At 50.0% G+C, this 16,824-nt stretch overlaps 5 protein-coding genes across 9 annotated transcripts; 4 read left to right on the top strand and 1 right to left on the bottom strand.

The window, feature by feature from the left end:
• Window positions 1-1,168: 1,168 nt before the first annotated feature.
• Window positions 1,169-3,375, top strand: LOC9658872 (root phototropism protein 3). 2 transcript variants are annotated; one of them, XM_024673736.1, is made up of 5 exons: window positions 1,169-1,343; window positions 1,461-1,556; window positions 1,611-1,680; window positions 1,741-2,901; window positions 2,957-3,375. In XM_024673736.1, exons 2-5 carry the CDS (start codon window positions 1,498-1,500, stop codon window positions 3,335-3,337), a joined length of 1,671 nt encoding a protein of 556 aa, XP_024529504.1. In that variant the 5' UTR covers window positions 1,169-1,343; window positions 1,461-1,497; the 3' UTR covers window positions 3,338-3,375. The 2 variants fall into 2 exon arrangements, with proteins under 2 accessions (XP_024529504.1, XP_024529505.1); XM_024673737.1 differs by having other exon boundaries at window positions 1,169-1,556.
• A 620-nt stretch (window positions 3,376-3,995) lies between these two features.
• LOC9658871 (E3 ubiquitin-protein ligase COP1) lies at window positions 3,996-6,297 on the top strand. The gene is made up of 11 exons (XM_024673621.1): window positions 3,996-4,022; window positions 4,240-4,398; window positions 4,460-4,669; window positions 4,834-4,849; window positions 4,993-5,175; window positions 5,207-5,310; window positions 5,369-5,467; window positions 5,524-5,628; window positions 5,692-5,871; window positions 5,955-6,065; window positions 6,133-6,297. The coding sequence occupies exons 1-11, from the start codon at window positions 3,996-3,998 to the stop codon at window positions 6,295-6,297; spliced, it is 1,359 nt and encodes a 452-aa protein (XP_024529389.1).
• Window positions 6,298-6,909: 612 nt separating this feature from the next.
• LOC9651231 lies at window positions 6,910-9,548 on the top strand. Of its 2 annotated transcripts, XM_024673741.1 has the most exons (9): window positions 6,910-7,030; window positions 7,592-7,935; window positions 8,043-8,207; window positions 8,257-8,362; window positions 8,421-8,606; window positions 8,668-8,791; window positions 8,848-9,134; window positions 9,188-9,274; window positions 9,326-9,548. In XM_024673741.1, the coding sequence occupies exons 2-9, from the start codon at window positions 7,858-7,860 to the stop codon at window positions 9,388-9,390; spliced, it is 1,098 nt and encodes a 365-aa protein (XP_024529509.1). In that variant the 5' UTR covers window positions 6,910-7,030; window positions 7,592-7,857; the 3' UTR covers window positions 9,391-9,548. The 2 variants fall into 2 exon arrangements, with proteins under 2 accessions (XP_024529509.1, XP_002969104.1); XM_002969058.2 differs by lacking the exon at window positions 6,910-7,030 and having other exon boundaries at window positions 7,358-7,935.
• Window positions 9,488-12,479, bottom strand: LOC9658870 (ABC transporter G family member 11). The gene is made up of 11 exons (XM_002968763.2): window positions 12,182-12,479; window positions 12,038-12,117; window positions 11,663-11,952; window positions 11,410-11,581; window positions 11,221-11,343; window positions 11,036-11,164; window positions 10,748-10,942; window positions 10,593-10,679; window positions 10,273-10,545; window positions 10,108-10,215; window positions 9,488-10,051 (listed from the first exon to the last, which is right to left on the bottom strand). Exons 1-11 carry the CDS (start codon window positions 12,477-12,479, stop codon window positions 9,704-9,706), a joined length of 2,103 nt encoding a protein of 700 aa, XP_002968809.1. The 3' UTR covers window positions 9,488-9,703.
• Window positions 12,480-12,865: 386 nt separating this feature from the next.
• LOC9658869 lies at window positions 12,866-16,820 on the top strand. 3 transcript variants are annotated; one of them, XM_024673734.1, is made up of 11 exons: window positions 12,866-13,003; window positions 13,241-14,851; window positions 14,930-15,059; window positions 15,111-15,199; window positions 15,252-15,493; window positions 15,565-15,654; window positions 15,703-15,802; window positions 15,853-16,033; window positions 16,085-16,151; window positions 16,204-16,400; window positions 16,515-16,820. In XM_024673734.1, the coding sequence occupies exons 1-11, from the start codon at window positions 12,929-12,931 to the stop codon at window positions 16,634-16,636; spliced, it is 2,904 nt and encodes a 967-aa protein (XP_024529502.1). In that variant the 5' UTR covers window positions 12,866-12,928; the 3' UTR covers window positions 16,637-16,820. The 3 variants fall into 3 exon arrangements, with proteins under 3 accessions (XP_024529502.1, XP_024529501.1, XP_024529500.1); XM_024673733.1 differs by having other exon boundaries at window positions 16,204-16,448; window positions 16,518-16,820; XM_024673732.1 differs by having other exon boundaries at window positions 16,204-16,448.
• Window positions 16,821-16,824: the final 4 nt, after the last annotated feature.

Below are 16,824 nucleotides of genomic sequence, written 5' to 3'. Positions count from 1 at the left end.
TGTTTCTAGTAGTGGTAATAGGAATAGGAAAGAAGCTCTAGATGCCTTCTACGAGCAAATGGCTTGGCAGCAGGATCTCACGCTCAAGGACTTGGTTTTGAGCGAAACTCCGTTGAATCCAGCCCCTGGAGCTCCACCTCCAAAAACTCCAAGTCCAGTAGCTCCAATTCGTTCAGCTCCAAATCTTTCTCCAGCTCCAGCTCCAGTTCCAGTTCCAGTGAGTCCTCCCAAGATGGCGACTGTGTACGAGGAAGTGGAGTGTGAGGAGCGGCAATCGCCTCGAAAGAGTTCCACTGTGGGAGAGCTGCTTGGAAATAGAGAGGACTATATTGTGTTGTCTGGGAGATCTAGAGCTCCATCTCGGCCCCGGGTAGTCCGGACGGAGCTATGTGGGTTTTTTCCACCTAGGACTCTACCTCCGACTGGGAATCGAAACGTTGACAGCCAACAGTGTACCAAGTGTGGGGAGAGGCCACTGTGGTTGAAAACGAGGTGTCTGGTAAGTGTGGCCGTGTGTATGTGATGAGATTATCCTTGGATGGAATTCTAGTTTGATCGATGGTTCTTTCTTCCAGGTTTGTGGTAAGCTATATTGTAGGAAGTGTGTGGACAAGGGAATGGGTGACCAGGTGGATGGACCAAAGTGCGTAAAGTGTATTGGCTATAGGCCAAACGAAAGGTTTGGTTTTCTGGGAGCTTTGGATCGTGAAATTTCTATCATTCTTGTTGCAGATATCTGGAGAAGAAGGCCAGCACTTGGAAACAATCGCTCAAACTCGTCACCCAAAACCTGGGTTCTCTCAAGAAGACGCAACAAATGGCCCCCAAGAACAGCGGCGGTGATCACGGTGGAAACATAAAGACAAGGAAAATCAATGTACGGTGACAAACATTTGGAGCTAGCTAACTCTTAGTCAACCGCGCCGTATCAAAGCGGTCGAATATACCCTCATGCATAAGTTAAAAGATCTCATCATCGTGCATCATGCTATAATGCACGCCATGTTGCACGCAGATTCAGACGTGGCAGCTTGCTATTGGTCCATTTGGGGTATGTCCGGGCCCCACGGCCAGCCGTCCACGTGTAACAGATCCGACGGCCCAGGGTTGAGAATCTTTGCGCTTCCCTCCTCCCTCCGAGTGCGTAGTTACTAGTGGTATAGCTAGCCAGAGTATGAGAGAGGAGGGCAATGGACGGTACTTTTGCTGTTCTTGTTGCCCCGGGGCGAGGGCACGGCGGCAGCGAGGAGCAATTCGGTGCGATGGCGCCGTGGTGTTCTTGGCGCGCGGAGTGAGCGCCGCTCGCTGGACCGAGTGTTTTTGGCGATGGATCCATCGGCAGGGTAGGGCTCTAGGTATTTCGGGGTTGCCATTTTTTTAGAGGAGGCAATGCCTATTCTTGTCGTGGAATGAGTGTAGAGGAATTGCCGGGCTTTTGATTGATCTCCTCCTTGCTCCAGGGAGCGATCGGGGTGAGGAATTTTGGGAAAGGATGCGATGAGTACCATAAAGCTGGGGGCAAATGCCAATCTCTCGGAGGCGAAAGGCCGCTCTTGGTTCGTGGCATTGAGATTTTCGTTTGTGGATGGTCTTGATTTCTCGGGTTTTAGGTGCGTGGCGACGGAGCTACAAAGTGACATCGTGGTGGAGGTGAAAGATGTGAGGTTCCATCTTCACAAGGTATTCTTTTCTTGTTTCTTTCTCTTGGGCGATGAAAGCTTACATTGCTTGCAACCAAAGTTTCCACTGCTTTCTAGGAGCGGCCTTCTCAACCGCTTGGTGTTTGAGTCCCGGGACACGCAAAAGAACCGGATACGACTGGACGAAGTTCCCGGCGGCCCCGAGGCGTTCGAGCTGGCAGCAAAGTTCTGCTATGGAATGCCCGTCGACATGGACGCCTCCAACGTGGCGGCGCTGTGGTGTGCCGCGGTTCACCTGGAGATGACGGAGGATCTGGAGGACGGGAACCTCGTGTCCAAGGCCGAGGCTTTTTTCAACACCGTCGTCTTGGGATCGTGGAAGGACTCGGTGACAGTGTTGCTGAGCTGCGGAAAAATTCACGCCTGGGCCGAGAGGCTGATGATCGTCCAGAGGTGCACGGAATCCATAGCATGGAAGGCTTGCACAGATCCGCGGGGTGTCCGGAGTAGTCACGGCAGTAGGATGGGATCGAGAGCTCAGAGCCCGAGCAGGAGGAGCATGGATCTGAGTAGCAGCAACAAACAGGAGCTCATGAAAGAGTGGTGGTTTGACGATCTTCTCAAGCTTCCAGTTGACTATTTCAAAAAGGTGATGGCCGCGATACGGGTGAAAGGGATGAAGCTGGAGCTGATTGCTGGTGCGGTCGCGCTCTACGCTTTGAGCTGGCTTCCCCGGCGCTCCGAGATCGAGTACGACCAGCATTCGTTTCGAGGCAAAGGAAGGCTTCTCCTGGAACAGGTCCTGAGCATGCTTCCTCGGGGGAAGGACTTGGTTCCCAGCCGGTTTCTCATGCACTTGATCCGGATGGCGCACCTCCTGGAGGCCGACTTGCCTTGCAAGATCGACCTCGAGCAGCGCGCAGGTACGCAGCTGGACAGCGCAGCATTGAGCGACTTGCTCGTGCCGGCGCTCGACGCGAGCAGCTGCTGTGGACTCAAGGTTGACGTTGATCTAGTGCAGAGGCTCGTCGAGCACTTTGTGAGGCAAGACGAGATCGTCACGAGCAACTATGGGAGCGGCAACTCGGTGGTGCTGGATCATCGAGTGAGGGTGGCGACTCTGGTGGACAATTACCTGGCCGAGATCTCGCAGGACAGGAACTTGAGCGTAGCGAGGTTCAAGGCTCTCGCTGAGGCTCTCCCGGACTCTTACCGCGCTTCGCACGATTATCTCTACACCGCCATCAATATCTTCCTCAAGGTGGAGTGCCAGCTCCATAGCTCTTGTGACTTACGAAAACCTTGTGACTTTGCAGGTCCATCCGGAGCTCAAGGACGAAGAACGCAAGGATCTGTGCCAGCTTCTGGACTGTAAGCGGCTGTCACTCCATTCCTCGATGCACGCCGCGCAGAACGAGCGCCTCCCGCTGCGAACCGTGATGCAGATCCTCTTTTTCGAGCACCTCAAGCTCAAGAACAGCAGCCAGGCGAATCAGAAGCTGCCGATGGAGGTTCCCAAGATCGAGGGGGGAGGAACCGCGGCGCTCCAGCAGGAGATCCGGACGATCCGGTGCGAGCTGGAGCAAATGAAGGCCGACTTCTCCGAGTTCCAGAACCACTTCCGGAGCCTCAAGCTCGAGAAACAAAACAGCGATGTCAGGTCCAAGCTTAAGAAATTGGGTGTAAGGATCTACTGACGAGAGGAAGAATATAAAAGAGAAAAACGTTCGTCTCTCATCTCTTTCTTTACGTTCATATCTTCTGGGCATCCACGTAGACATCCCGCTTGTTTCGTTTAAAACAGCTCCACGCGCTCTGGGCCGTCAGATTGATCTCTTGCGCCTTGAGAGCCGTCGATCTCTCCCGTTCGCACGTGAAAACCACATGGACTCGAGGCTGCTAGCCGGGAATTTTCGCTGCTAGCTAGCGCTAGGGTTCTTGCGCTGGAGGGAGAGAAAAGGTAATATTTGTCCGCTACCGCTGACGCTACCGAGCATTGTCTCTCGTCTTTGTGGACGTAGGTTTGTGAAATTCCTGCGCCGCCTCGACGATCGAATGCCGAAGGGTGAAACCGCGACGATCGCCGATGATAGCGATCCAGGGAAGAGCAAGAGCTGCCAGGAAGATCCTTCTCTTGCTCCTCCTCCTCGGGATCCTCCTCATCCATCGCCTCCTCTCCCGGCGGTGGCGCTGGCCGATCTGGAGAAGGATCTCTCGTGTCCAGTATGTTTCCAGACGTTGAGAGATCCATTTCTCACGGCTTGCGGACACAGCTTTTGCTACTCGTGTGTTTCGACGCACTTGAACGGGAGGAGTAGCTGCCCTTGCTGCTCCAGCTACCTCACCACGAAGCTCATGTATCCCAACGTTCTTCTCGGGAAGGTCTGGAATTTTCTAGAGGTTTCCTAGATTCTCACGAGATTTCATGCCTTTGGCTTGTTATGATCCAGGTCGTGAGAGAGCTCCAGACACTAAAATCTCTGACTCGAGGTTCTCCCACAGAGAACTTACGAGTCGCTCTCCAGCATGTCGGTGGCTGAACTTTTCTCGTACCGTTTTCACTTTTCCCACTTTACTTTTGTCCCTTTTGTTTTTACAGGGAGCTCATGATATGTCGCTCAAGGAAATCGACTTTCTGCTCAACCTTCTCTCGGATAGAAAGATGAAGGCACAACACAGAGAGGCCGAGGAGAATATGGATTATTTGCTTGAGTTTTTCCACGAGTTGAAAAGGCGAAAGCAACTTGAACTTGACAAGGTCAGTAAGTGTGATGCTTTTCGAAATAACGATTTGGGCTTTTATTGATCTCTGAATGCAGGTGAAGGAAGATATGAGAGCCTTGAAGAATGACTTGCTGTCGCTGAGACAAGAAAGAAGCCAACTCCAGCAACAGAAGAAATCGTATCTGACAGCATTTTCTGGAGCTAAAATGTCTGCGAGCTCAACGAGCTCTGGAATTTCTCAGAATTCTGTTGCCAAGTTGCTGCAGCCGACTCCTAAAAGAAGGAAAGCCATGGTTCTAATTGAGGTAAAGCGTCAAAGTGTTGTGACGAACTATTTGATATTTTATACTCCGCCATTTGTTGCAGCAATATGACCTGTTTCGAGAAATCTACATAGACGAGATTAGACGTTGCCAATCCAGAGGCAGTTATGGTTCTGGATTAGACACCTTTCGCTCCGTTGTTTCAGGATTTTGTCGCTATAGGTATGATTTCTCAGTGTACCTCAAGGCATTCCAAGAACTGACAATGCTGCAGAAAACTACATGTACTATCGGAAACTCAATCAGGAGGTCTGTCAAATTCCTCAAACATCGTATCTGGGTATGCCGTTGTGCATTTTCTGAAGCTCACATCTCAAGCGCAAGCATTCTGTGCAGCCTCGATTTTGATCCCGGTGACGAGTTCTTTGTAACAGCGAGTGTCTCGGGATATTTGCGGGTGTTCGAGTTTCCGAAGGTAAATATGAGAATCTTGCAATGGGGTAAACACAAGGGCTTAACATCTGTAGGCTGTGAGATGGTCCCTTGTCGTGTGGAATCCAAGCCTTGAGATACAAACAGGTAAGAAGCTAAGTTGTGTGAGCTGGGACAAGTTTTCCAAAAGCTGCGTCGCTACTAGCGATTACGACGGCATCATAAAGATCTGGGATATTAGTGCGTGCCAAGTAAGTAAAAGAATGGGGTCCTATCGATCGGCTCTGATATAAAAACCATTTCATTCAGAATACAGTCAATTATGACGAGCACGAAAGGCGGATATGGAGTGTTGATTTCTCGCCAATGGAGCCGTCGCGGTTAGTCTCTGGAGGCGACGACGGCAAAGTTAGAAACAATTACTTCTTTTTTTACAGGATGATTTGGGTCAATCTCCCTTGCAGGTTAAGCTATGGAGCAAGGAGCTCAAGACGAGTGTTCTGACAGTCGAGGTTAAGGCAAACATTTGCTCGGTGACGTTCAATCCTATCTCGAGTAATTTAGTTGGGGTCCGTTTTTTTTCTTTCATATCTCTCTTCTGTGTTTGCTGTTAACTTCGCTGAAAATTTCAGGCAGGATCAGCGGACCACTGCATTTATTACTACGATTTACGTCAGACAAAGTGCCCCTTGCATTTGTTCAAGGGCCATGAAAAGGCCGTCTCGTACGTCAAGTTTACGCCATCAAACGAGATGGTTTCCGCCTCTACTGACGGTACGCTTCGGCTATGGAGCCTCGAAAGCTGGAATACCGTAAGCATCAATGAGATCTGATCAATGCGACGCTGATATACAATCATCTCAGACACTGATGTTTATCGATTATCTGCTTGCAGCTCCAGGTGTATAGAGGTCATACGAACGAAAAGAACTTTGTCGGGCTGTCTGTCACTTCTGATTACATCGCCTGTGGGAGCGAGACAAACGAGGTCTATGTTTACCACAAGGTAAGCCTGGTTTTTAGAGCTGCATTGTCAAGACGAAGTAGAACAAATCTCAATGGTGATGTTTCAGGGGATTCCAAAGCCGGCACTCAGCCATTTATTTGCGAGAAAGGACGCAGCTGACGATGATACACGACCGTTTGTCAGCGCCGTCTGCTGGAGGAGGAGTGATAGCCACACCATGCTGGCGGCAAGCAGCCAGGGGGAGATCAGAGCTCTCATGCTGGCGTCTTGAGACGAAGAAGGAGAGGGGCGCGAGAGAAGCTCACTTTCGAGCTTTAAAAGCTCGTTAAAGGCGCGAGTATGGAGTACCAGGTCCGCCAGTTTATCTCTTTCCATCTATCTCAAAGCGGTACGCTGTCCAACGGGAAATCACATCTCAGATGGCTTTCTTTTTTATCCTGTGGCGAGAGAGTTTAAAGTACTTCCCGGCAGCAACATAGGTACGTGATGCCAGGGCCAGCAAAGTGCTAAAGCCTAGATCTCCTCCTTTTCTTTCGTGGCAAGTGTCCCAGGAACATATGAAAAGTGGAGGCTTTTAAGCACTCCACGGACCAAGCGATCTCCTCGTGAACGCAAGGTACCTTGAAAATCTCCTTGATTCGTTGCCACTTTCTTCTCTTATTTATTTCCTCCCCAGGATGGAACAATCGTGATCCCGTGATCAAGCCAGAAAGATTGAAAAGGCCAAAAGTTGGAGCTCCGCTCCATGGATGAAGCAATGCCACTCTTTTATATCGTACGGACGAAGGAATGGTGATTAGCCAGAAAAATATCTCGAGCCACATGACAAAAACGGTGGAATATTCGCCGCCCCCCCTCTCTCTCTCTCTCTCTCTCTCTCTCCCATTTTTCTCTCTCGCCATGCAAGACGAAGAGGCGGAGGAAGAAGGGAAAGAATGGCGGCCCAGCTGGGCAGGGCGGCGCTTTCGGCCGATTCGCGGAGGACGGAAGCGGCCAGCGAAATGGTATGGCCGCCGCGCCGCTGCTGCTGCTAGCGATGGATTGATTGAGCGAGTGATTGATTGATTGCAATGTGGGCTTCCTGGCGCTCCCTGGCTGCCTGGCCGCTGCGTAATTTCTCGTCGCTTGGGCGGTAGCGATCGAAAGGGTGAGCGATGGGCAGCGTCAGAGAGAATTAGGTCTCTTTCTCTTTGCGATAGCGTTTTTCCTTTTCTCTCTGGGCCTTTGGAAGCATTTTCCTTGTTTGCGTGTGTGTGTGTTTGTTTGTGTGTGTTTTGTTTTTTTTTTTTTTTTTGTTTTCTCCTCTTGCCTTTAGACTCTGCGTTCTTACACTCTGTGCGTGTGGCATTGAGAATTTTTGTCCATTTGTTTGGTACTTCCTGTTCTTCCGTTCTGCTGTGCACGGGGTTCTTAAATTCTTTGGCTCCACACATCTTTGGTTGCCGTGATTTTAGCGAACTTCTTCTCGTTTGAAAAAAAAGAAGAGCTTTGTTTTCTTGTTTCTATCGACCTCATGCTTACTTGCGATGTGTTTAACTCGGACTTTTCCTTTTTGCTGTGTCCAGGAGCATTACGGAACTTAGATGATGAGTAGTGGGCATTCCAGTGGTGTCCAGACTCAGCTCGAGAATTACGGAGGTTAGTACATTGTAGGCTAGAGTACATATAGTGGGCCGGATGGCATAGGATAGAATTCTAGGCTCGTGGATCTGGAGGCTCCCGGATTGTTTTTTTCTCTCCAGTTTCCTCTCGGACTGGAGATTTGAGCAGGGGGGTGTCTAGAATGTAGATTCTACAGGAAGTAGGGGCTAGAGTTTGTCTCGTGATATCCATGCCGCAGCAGGCTTCGCAAACAGCAAAGCCGCTTCCTTCTCCTTCTTCTTCCTCACAAGTGCCAGCGCCGTCTCAGGTACTGCTTCTTTCTGATTTCCTCGAGCTGCTTCGGCCTTTTCATTGATCGGATTCAGCAAAGCGGACGAATTCCATTCTGATATTCGTGAATTTTGATTGGTGTAGTCTCCATCGCCTGCACAGCAGCAGCAGCAGCAGCAGCAAGTACCGCAGGAAGCCTCGCAGCAAACTCAGCAGGCGAATGCTCCAGCTGGAACTGAGAGCTCACCTTCTTCTGCTGCAAACCAAAGTACCGAGGGAAGAAAAATCTCATGCGAAGACATACAATTGGTAGGGACGATCACTTTTGCCCGTGTAATGGTTCTGATGGAACTTTCAGGTACAAAACCTCATTGAAAGGTGCCTTCAGCTGTACATGAATCAAACCGAGGTTATCAACACTCTCTTGAACCAAGCAAAGATCGAGCCTGGTTTTACAAGCCTCGGTACGTCAATGCTTTATTCATTTCCTGCCGAAAATCACGCGCTCTATAACTGTTTCAGTTTGGCAAAAGCTAGAAGAACAAAATCCAGATTTTTTCAAGGCTTACTACGCCAGGCTCAAGCTGAAAAAGCACATCATGACTTTCAATCATTTGCTCGAGCAGCAGGTCCATCTGATGCAAAAGATGCGAATTATTCCAACAAAAGTTCCAATGCCGCATCCCAGCAATGGCATGCACCACGCAAGTAAGCCTCCGGGTTGAATTCAAGCTGGTCACTGACGTATACTTACGTTGCAAACATGAAGTGGGACAGGTGCCGATGGGCTATCCAGTTCCTCCACTGACTGGTGATATGCCCGCTCCACCAATGCCTATAGTAACCGGTGGCAATCCACTAGCTGAGAACTTTCACGAGAGTCCAGGATCCAGGTAGCTTTCGGGTTTAAGAATCCTAGCAGGTCGTTTGATACGTTTCTTTCTTGCAGTGCAATGGATTCAATCATGCAAACAGGCGATATTCCCGGTTCGGGAGGTGCCAACGGCGCAAACTTCCCGTTTGGAGGCATTACTGATATGTCCGGGATGGTTTTGGACACGCCGTTTGTGTCGCATGAGCCTCACTCTCACGAGCACAACTCTCAGAATGGGATTGTGTCGTTTGACGGTGGAGAAGAAGATGGCCACAACTCAAGGGAGTCGCTTGGAACACTTGGCCATCTTCCGAGGAACTTTAGCTTGTCGGATCTCGCCGCGGAGCTGGGAGCGAGTTCTGGTACGTAGATATGTTTCTTTTCTCCTCGGTTTTGAGGTGCGCTGTTGATCCAGATCTAGGAGCGCTTGGAGGCTACTCTTCCCCGTTCATGAGCCCCGAGACTGAGTCATATTTGCAATCTCCCGACAAGCACGATATCGGTGAGCTCCAGCCTTTTTCTCTTTCGTTCCTAAACTCGTTTGCCTGTGCAGCAAATTGCGTCTTTTCAGAGGATGACAAGCTACTGGATAGTTTGGACTTTGGAGATTTGAAGTAGCCGACGTGTTGCTCCGATTGCGGAGGACCACCAAGTAGATGATTTGATGTGCGATTTTTTTGTGCCAGAGCGATTGAGAACCAGGACCAGAGGTCGGTTTTTTTTTCGCATTTTGGCATTCCCAACTTTCCAAAGAGGTCAAATCCTTACGTCGCAAAGTTGTCATGGTTTTATTCTTTGTCCTTGTTTTATTCTGTTGGATAGCTTGACAGGGTTAGAACACTGTCAAACCCGCGCAGCTAAGAAAAACAAAAGCAAAAGATTTGCGGGGTAAGAGACTTTACACTGTGGATTTTGTTTATAAGTTTGTTGCTCAGGGTGTGTAAGCTGGAGCAACTTTCAACTCCTTTGGAGGTGGAGAATGCGTGACTGGCCTGATGGCGGTCTGTAGAGCCGAGTTGTTTCGAAGCAGGAGGTTCGCCTTGCTCTTGGCGATGACCCTGCTCAGCCCAGGCCGGACATTCTCCGCGAACTTGATCACAAGGAAGAAGAGCAGCCTGTAGGCGAGGATCATCAGGAAGATGATGCCGAGGTTCCACCACTTGGACCTCGCCATGTTGATCTGGTACACGTCCTCGAGCACAAACTCCCCTGGAATCGTTGGCAGGCCGGGAACCTTGTTCCCGAATTCCAGGCCCCGGAAGTCGTTCTCGTACATTCCCTGGATGGAGAGAAACGGAGTTAAAAAGTAGCGATCTTCGCAGAAAACCTTCCCACCTGGAGCGAATACATGTGGAAGCCAATGTACGACATAGGATACTTCCAGAAAAACTTGGGGAGGTCATCCGGGAGCCTGAAGAATCCGGCAACGAGCAAGAACACTCCCTGTAAATTCCAGCGGGCGTTTGAGCACGTAAACGAAACATATTTATGGATGAGTACCTGGATTCCGGCTCCGGTGATAATTCCCATGAGAAAGTTTGGGACCAGGCTCGCCACAGTCATCATGAGGGACTCCACCGCCGCAACCGAGGCGAAGAGGTTGAGCACGAAGTAGAAAAAGTGATCGACTCCAGGGTGGAGCTTGACCATGTTGTAACTTATGCCGCCGGAGACAAGCGCGATGAGGAGTAGGAATGGTAACGAAGAGAGCGTGTTGCCGATGATAAACGCCGCCACGCCGTAGTGTCCATTCAAGCGCTCCCTGCTAAACACCTGGAGAAGAAGAAACTATCAGTGTTAAAAGCTTAACGCTTCCTTACTTTGATGTCTTCCACGAACGATGGAAACCCTCCGATGGACATGAAAGTGAGGAATCCACCAACGTAAGACATGCAAGCGGCTCTTGCCTAGCAAAACAAAAAGGTTTCCAGGAGTTCATAAGTTGAAAGATGAAAAACTTATGTTGGAGACTTACTGAGATGGAGCCGTAGTCAGTGCCGATTCTAAAGTAGAGTGTACCAATTCCGATGTTGAGGATGACGTAAATGGCGAGACGAAGCCAATAGTATCCCATGTCGCGCGTCATGTTTTTGAAAGATCGCAGGGTCAGCGTCGCAGCCTGCATGAAGAAGCTGGCGTGACTTCCTGTCGACTGGAGAACCACGCCTTTCTGGAAGCGAAGACAGCGAAAAGGTTAGCACTTGATCGAGAAAACACGAGCGTTGACAAAAACAGGCATTTATCTTTTCCTGGTGTTGCTTACAGTTTGGGACACCTCGTGGACTTTGGCCGCCATCATCATCGCGTACCCAGACGATTGGAAGGCCTCGACGAGGATGGCAATGACTTTGCTCGTGGAGACCCTGTCGAGAGGATCAGCGTACTCTAGATCCTGGAAAGATTGGAATCATAAGTTTTGGTGAGAGCTTTGGTCGATAAGTGATAAACCTTGAGTTTGAGTGCTCCTCTGAGAGTTGCCTGGACCCTGTCAAAGTCAGCGTTCACGGCCCGCAAGTAGTGGTCGGATGGATTCCGGAGCTCTGGACAAGGAAAACCGGCATCTGCGAAGAACTGAGATAAGAACAAAAAATGAGGTCAGCGGTCAGCTTTCCAGAAAAAAGAACTGTGTAAGTCCACCTCTCGAGCTCCATATCCATTGCCAAAGTAGATCAATTTTCCCTGAGAGAGCAAGCACAGATTGTCGAAGAGCTCGAAGACTTCGCTGCTGGGCTGGTGAATGGAAGCAATCACCGTCCGGCCATCTCGTGCCAGATTCTTGAGAGTTTGCGTCACGAAAAACGCTGAAGCACTGCACAAAGTTCAAGAAAAGATCATAGTGATTGATAAATCTTAACAATCGAGAGAAGTTGAACTGTTGACATGAACTTACCTGTCCAATCCACTGGTTGGCTCGTCCAGAAAGAGCAGGCGAGGGCGAGTAAGGATCTCCAGCGCGATGCTCACCCTTCGCTTCTCTCCGCCGCTCAGTCCCCTCAAGTGCCAGTTCCCAATCGCCGTGTCGGCCGATTCCTGGAGCCCCATCTCCACAATGGTGCTCTCCACGATCGCCCTCTTCTTGCTCGCCGGCATTCGATCGGGAAGCCGCAGGTTTGCCGAGAAGGCGATGGTTTCTCGCACCGTGAGCGTTCCAATGAGAGTATCATCTTGTGTAACATACGCCTAAGAGAGAGGAAAAAGAAAACTCTTAGTAATCGTAGTAAGTTTTCTTTTGGAAGAACAAGAAAGTGTTCTTCCACCACCATACCGCTACTCCATAAGAGAGCTGCTTCTTTCGACCATTGAGAAAGATCTCTCCCGTGAGAGTGGTGTTCTTAGCGAGTCTGCCTGTCGATCGATCGCAAGAGAAAAAATCAAATAAGATCCTCCCATTTTTTTTGGAAGAACTTACCAGCAAGAGTATCGAGGAGCGTCGACTTGCCCGATCCCGACGGTCCCATGATCGCGGTGATATTCCCCGGCTCGGCATAGCCAGAGAGGCGGTGGAGCAGCACCTGGACCTCGCCCCGGGCATTACTTGCCGTCACAAACAAATCCCTCCACGCCAGCCTCGCCGACACATCCATCGCCTCCGGCACAATCCCACCATCGCCGCCGCCGCCGCCAGGGATCGTCTTCCACAGCGCGTGGCTCAGCGGGCTCAAACCCCCTACTGCCACATTGCTCGATCGCGCAGCGCAAGAATCCATGCCGATCGGTGGCCCGGTCGATCGCGCGCCTTGATTATGCGTGGATCGCTCGATATTTCAACTGATCCTAGCGCTAGCGCTGCTGGGCGGCGATCGTCCCATCCATGGAGAAGGGAATGACAAGAAAGAAGCCTCGAGAAGAGGGAGACCTTGCGCTAACTAAACTACCTCGCCCATAAGTCCCGGGGTTTAGTGGTTTGGCATGTCACGTCCATCCAATCAAGGCTATAACATGGCGGCGCTCAAGGGAGGACGTGTAAGAATGTTCTTCACTCTAGTTTTTTACCGACTTACTTTGATTTTTCTACCTGGATCTTTGACCCGGGGTTTAATTCAGGGTTTTGGATGGACATTAGGTTTCTCTTGAGATAAATAATTTTTTTTTCCCTTTGCTTCTCGCAAGAACCCTAAGCGCCGGGAGACGACGGCGCCTCGCCGCGGGATGAGCAATGGACGATTTCAGTGATTTCGAGGCCGACGGTGGATTCAAGCGCAAGCGCCTGCTCGTAGGAGATACTGTCGAGGTGAGTGAAGATCTTCCGGCTTCCTTGCTGCAGTGCTGTGCTCCGTCTGTGCTTGGTCGAGCCGAACCCTGCGAATTCTCGCAGATCACTGCTTCCTTGTGTCTTGCTGTGCTCGAGTGCTGCTGCCCGATTTACATTTTTCTTTTCCTTTTGCTCAGCTCCTTGTCTTGGAGCTACTGGCTTCTACAAATTGCTGTGAGTTTTAAGCAAGAGGACTAATGTGATCTTGGCTTCCAGGTCTTGCAAGTTCTCGAGACATTGCGAGGTGCTTGGGTCCCGGCCGAGGTGGTACAAGTGAGGCCAGGACGCCGTGTTGTGAGGTACGAGGACAATGCCGAAGACTTAGAGTCCATTCCAATCTCCGAGTGCATAGATGGCGAAGACGTGGTGCCACCCCACAAGCGAGTCCGCTTGCGTATCAGGCCAGTGCCGCAGGCCCTCTCTTCCACCATCTCGCTGTGGAAGAAGGGGACTTATGTGGATGCTTTCCACAGGGAGGCATGGTGGGAGGCAATTCTTCTGCAAGACACGTCCGGCCACGACTCAACGGTGCTCACCAGAGTTTTCTCTCCGCCGGAAGGGTTTGAGCTCCAGGTGCCGCTGGGAAGGCTCAGGATCTCGCAGGAGTGGGACGAGTGGACAAACTCTTGGTATGTCCGGGGTCAGATGGATCACAGGCTTGAGAAGTGCACGGTGGTGAGGAAGGAGGCCGATCTCGAGGAGAATGTTTCGGTTGCTTCGAAGAGGAAAATGTTGCTTGCTACTGGCTCCATCCAGGCTGCCGACACGCCGCCCAAGCATCCCGTGGTTGTGGAGTCACACCTCGTCCAAGCGATGCCGATGCCGATCCCGATCCAGAGGAAGAAGTTTACCATGGCTCCAAGGATAAGTTGCCGCTCAAAGTCCACCTCCGATGATGAGGAGGATTTTTCGGAGGAAAGCGAAGGCAGCAGGGACAGTGATGCTGTTACCCCGGTGTCTCGGAGCAGGAACGCATCGAAAGCTTCAACGGACAGCATAAAAGGCATTCTGATGAACTCGGGATGGGTGCTCAACTCCAAACTTCGTCCCGGGACGCAGAGGAAGGATACGTTCTATCTGTCGCCGGAGGGCAAGTGTTACAGAACGCTCCCTGCGGCATGCAAGGAATGGAGTCGGACGCATCCCCTTTGCAAAAGAACTTCGCAGCTCGAGCTCCTGATGCACGACAAGGCGAAGAAGTGTTCTGACAGCTTTGAATTGCCTGTGGATGACAACGGCAAGCCAAAGAAAAGAAAGGTGACGCTGGACACACCAGACAGCGTGAAGAGGAGAAAGCACGACCTGATGGGTGCGTCCGAAAGCCTGAGACCAAATAACGTATCGAAAATGAAGGACAAGAACCTCCGTGCCCGGATGGAGATTGTTCTTCACGACGTGACCAAGTACGAGGCGAAACGAACTATCTTATCCTGGTTATTAGAGACGAAGATGCTTCACGAGTTTCAGAAGGTTTCGTATGTGGACAAGAAGACTAGACAGGTCCTGCTGGAGGGGATTGTGAGGTTCGAAGGCATTGTCTGCTCTTGCTGCAAGAAGCTGTGGAGCCTTTCCGGTTTTGAAGCTCATTCTGGGACTAGTCAGCGACGAGCTTGTGCGAGCATCTTCAATAACAAAGGGGAGTCACTTTTGGATCTACAGGTGCAGGCATGGGAATTGCTAGACTCAAAAGTAAACCCGAAGGAAAACGTCAAGGCAGCTCCGTCTGATGAGAATGATGATGCCTGTGGCGTCTGTGGCGATGGAGGACGGCTTATTTGCTGCGATCATTGTCCATCCACTTATCATTTAAGCTGCTTGCTGCTTAAGGTATGACGACTCTCTAGACGCTGTTTTTTTTTTTTTTTTTTTTTTTTTTTTTTTTCTCATTTACTTGTTTTGGTGCAGGAACTCCCTGAAGGCGAATGGTTCTGTCCTAGTTGTCGGTGTGCGATATGTGGTGGCAGCGAGTACAACGCAGATGGAAGTTCTTTCAACGAAATGACCGTTCTTCTCTGTGATCAATGTGAACGTGAATGTAAGTGCTTTCAAATTCTACTGGGTTCGATTGACAATATACTTGTTTCAGACCATGTTTCTTGCTTATATTCAAGGGGCATGGCAAAAATGACCAGCTGCCCGGATGATTCTTGGTTTTGTGGGGATCACTGTGATAAGGTGAAGCTACACAATCATGCTTTCAACTGACGGAACTATCATTTTCTACCAGATCTTTGAAGGACTTCGTAAGCTCGTGGGCATTTCCAACACCATTGGAGAAGGACTTTCCTGGACGCTGCTGCGGTCCGGTGAAGACGATCTACCGTCAGCCAGTAGCATGAACCGGGAGCAAATGGCTGAACACCGAAGTAAGCTTGCTGTTGCACTTGGCGTCATGCAAGAATGTTTTTTGCCCATGGTGGATCCTCGGACAAAGATTGACCTTGTCACTCACATACTTTACAACCGGGGGTATACTTGATCTTGCATGCTTGTATTGTGTCTTGTACTCAAGATTGTTTTTTTTTTTTTTTTTTCTGCAGCAAGGCCGAGGTTAATCGCTTAAATTTTCGAGGATTTTACACTGTTGTCTTGGAAAAAGACGACGAAGTTATTTCTGTCGCTTCAATTCGGTGAGTCTCGTGTATTCTTCGCTAATGAACCTCACGATTGGTTTGCAGGATACATGGAGGACTCCTCGCAGAAATGCCCCTCATCGGAACCAGATTTCATCATCGAAGGCAAGGCATGTGTCGTCGCTTGGTGCGGGCAATCGAGGGGGTAATCTTTGCTGCTTTCCCAGAGTTTTTTCGCTGACATCAATTTTCCAGCTCCTACAAAGGCTAGGAATTCGAAGTTTCGTGCTACCGGCTGTACCAGAGCTTCTTCACACTTGGAAAAACGCCTTTGGATTCCAGGAGATGGCCCCAACCCAAAGGCTTGAGCTTGTGAAGCTGAGTGTTGTATCCTTTCCCGGGGTGACTTTGTTGCAAAAGCCACTACAGTCCTCAGGTAAACTTTTGATGCATTTCTGCTCTTTTGCTGACCATAAACTATTTGCAGAGCTTTCCGATACCGATGTGGACTGGCTCACGCAAGGAGAATTCGATCCTGTTGATACTTCTTATCCGTAAGGCTACTTCTAATAGTTTGAAATCGATTGATAGTCTTTACCTGCGCAGAAAATCGGTGCAAGATAAAGTTTTGGCTGTTACTGTATGTAAAGAATCTATGGCGTGCACTTCGGTCGCGGACGATCCTGCTCCTCTAGCAGTGCTTCCTCGCAAGCTTGTCATTGGCGGGGATGCGTCTCTGATCGCGGGCCTCCAGACGGTGGACAGCGGCGTTACATTGTTGTCCAGCTTTGTCAAGAACTTTGGTAAGGATAGCTTTGGAGCAAAATTGCCTGTCAAGCTGAATGATTCTGGTAAGCTTCTTCTTCGTCTTCCAGTTTGCTGATAAGCTGTTTTGTTTTTTTTTGTTTTCCAAATAGGAGATAAGAAGAGTTCACTCCAGCTGACGCTCTCATCGAAGGATTGTGTTTATGTGCCGCTGGATGAGCCACCGCAAGCATTGTGGACGTGGGAAGAGCCTGTGGACACTCGCATTTTTTGATAGACAATCAGAGCGAAAAAAAAATTCTCTCCAGTTGTGGTGATGCCCGAAAGCTGGGAAACTAACGAGCAAAGCTTCACTCCTCTCGTTTGAGATTGAGAAAATCCGCAGGTGGTAGCTTTGGAAACTTCCCTGTACAAAACCATTCAAAATTCTTACAATGTGAACCCATCGCATTAATTTATTGG

The sequence above is a fragment of the Selaginella moellendorffii genome, unplaced genomic scaffold (genome assembly GCF_000143415.4).
Source record: "Selaginella moellendorffii unplaced genomic scaffold, v1.0 SELMOscaffold_11, whole genome shotgun sequence".
Classification (NCBI taxonomy): domain Eukaryota; kingdom Viridiplantae; phylum Streptophyta; class Lycopodiopsida; order Selaginellales; family Selaginellaceae; genus Selaginella; species Selaginella moellendorffii.
This window is presented reverse-complemented; position numbering and strand designations above follow the sequence as displayed.

Excerpts from the sequence above, each read along its gene's own strand:
- LOC9658872 (XM_024673736.1), top strand. The coding sequence starts at position 1,498 with ATGAGTACCATAAAGCTGGGGGCAAATGCCAATCTCTCGGAGGCGAAA. Across the intron at positions 1,681-1,740 it reads TGAGGTTCCATCTTCACAAG|TTTCCACTGCTTTCTAGGAG; the intron begins GTATTCTTTTCT and ends TTGCAACCAAAG. Across the intron at positions 2,902-2,956 it reads CCATCAATATCTTCCTCAAG|GTCCATCCGGAGCTCAAGGA; the intron begins GTGGAGTGCCAG and ends GTGACTTTGCAG.
- LOC9658871 (XM_024673621.1), top strand. The coding sequence starts at position 3,996 with ATGTATCCCAACGTTCTTCTCGGGAAG. Across the intron at positions 4,023-4,239 it reads CCAACGTTCTTCTCGGGAAG|GGAGCTCATGATATGTCGCT; the intron begins GTCTGGAATTTT and ends TTGTTTTTACAG. Across the intron at positions 5,872-5,954 it reads GCCTCGAAAGCTGGAATACC|CTCCAGGTGTATAGAGGTCA; the intron begins GTAAGCATCAAT and ends ATCTGCTTGCAG.
- LOC9651231 (XM_024673741.1), top strand. The coding sequence starts at position 7,858 with ATGCCGCAGCAGGCTTCGCAAACAGCAAAGCCGCTTCCTTCTCCTTCT. Across the intron at positions 7,936-8,042 it reads AAGTGCCAGCGCCGTCTCAG|TCTCCATCGCCTGCACAGCA; the intron begins GTACTGCTTCTT and ends TGATTGGTGTAG. Across the intron at positions 9,135-9,187 it reads GGAGCTGGGAGCGAGTTCTG|ATCTAGGAGCGCTTGGAGGC; the intron begins GTACGTAGATAT and ends CTGTTGATCCAG.
- LOC9658870 (XM_002968763.2), bottom strand. The coding sequence starts at position 12,479 with ATGGATTCTTGCGCTGCGCGATCGAGCAATGTGGCAGTAGGGGGTTTG. Across the intron at positions 11,344-11,409 it reads ATGGATATGGAGCTCGAGAG|TTCTTCGCAGATGCCGGTTT; the intron begins GTGGACTTACAC and ends TTCTTATCTCAG. Across the intron at positions 10,943-11,035 it reads TCCACGAGGTGTCCCAAACT|AAAGGCGTGGTTCTCCAGTC; the intron begins GTAAGCAACACC and ends CTTCGCTTCCAG.
- LOC9658869 (XM_024673732.1), top strand. The coding sequence starts at position 12,929 with ATGGACGATTTCAGTGATTTCGAGGCCGACGGTGGATTCAAGCGCAAG. Across the intron at positions 13,004-13,240 it reads TCGTAGGAGATACTGTCGAG|GTCTTGCAAGTTCTCGAGAC; the intron begins GTGAGTGAAGAT and ends CTTGGCTTCCAG. Across the intron at positions 15,200-15,251 it reads GTGGGGATCACTGTGATAAG|ATCTTTGAAGGACTTCGTAA; the intron begins GTGAAGCTACAC and ends ATTTTCTACCAG.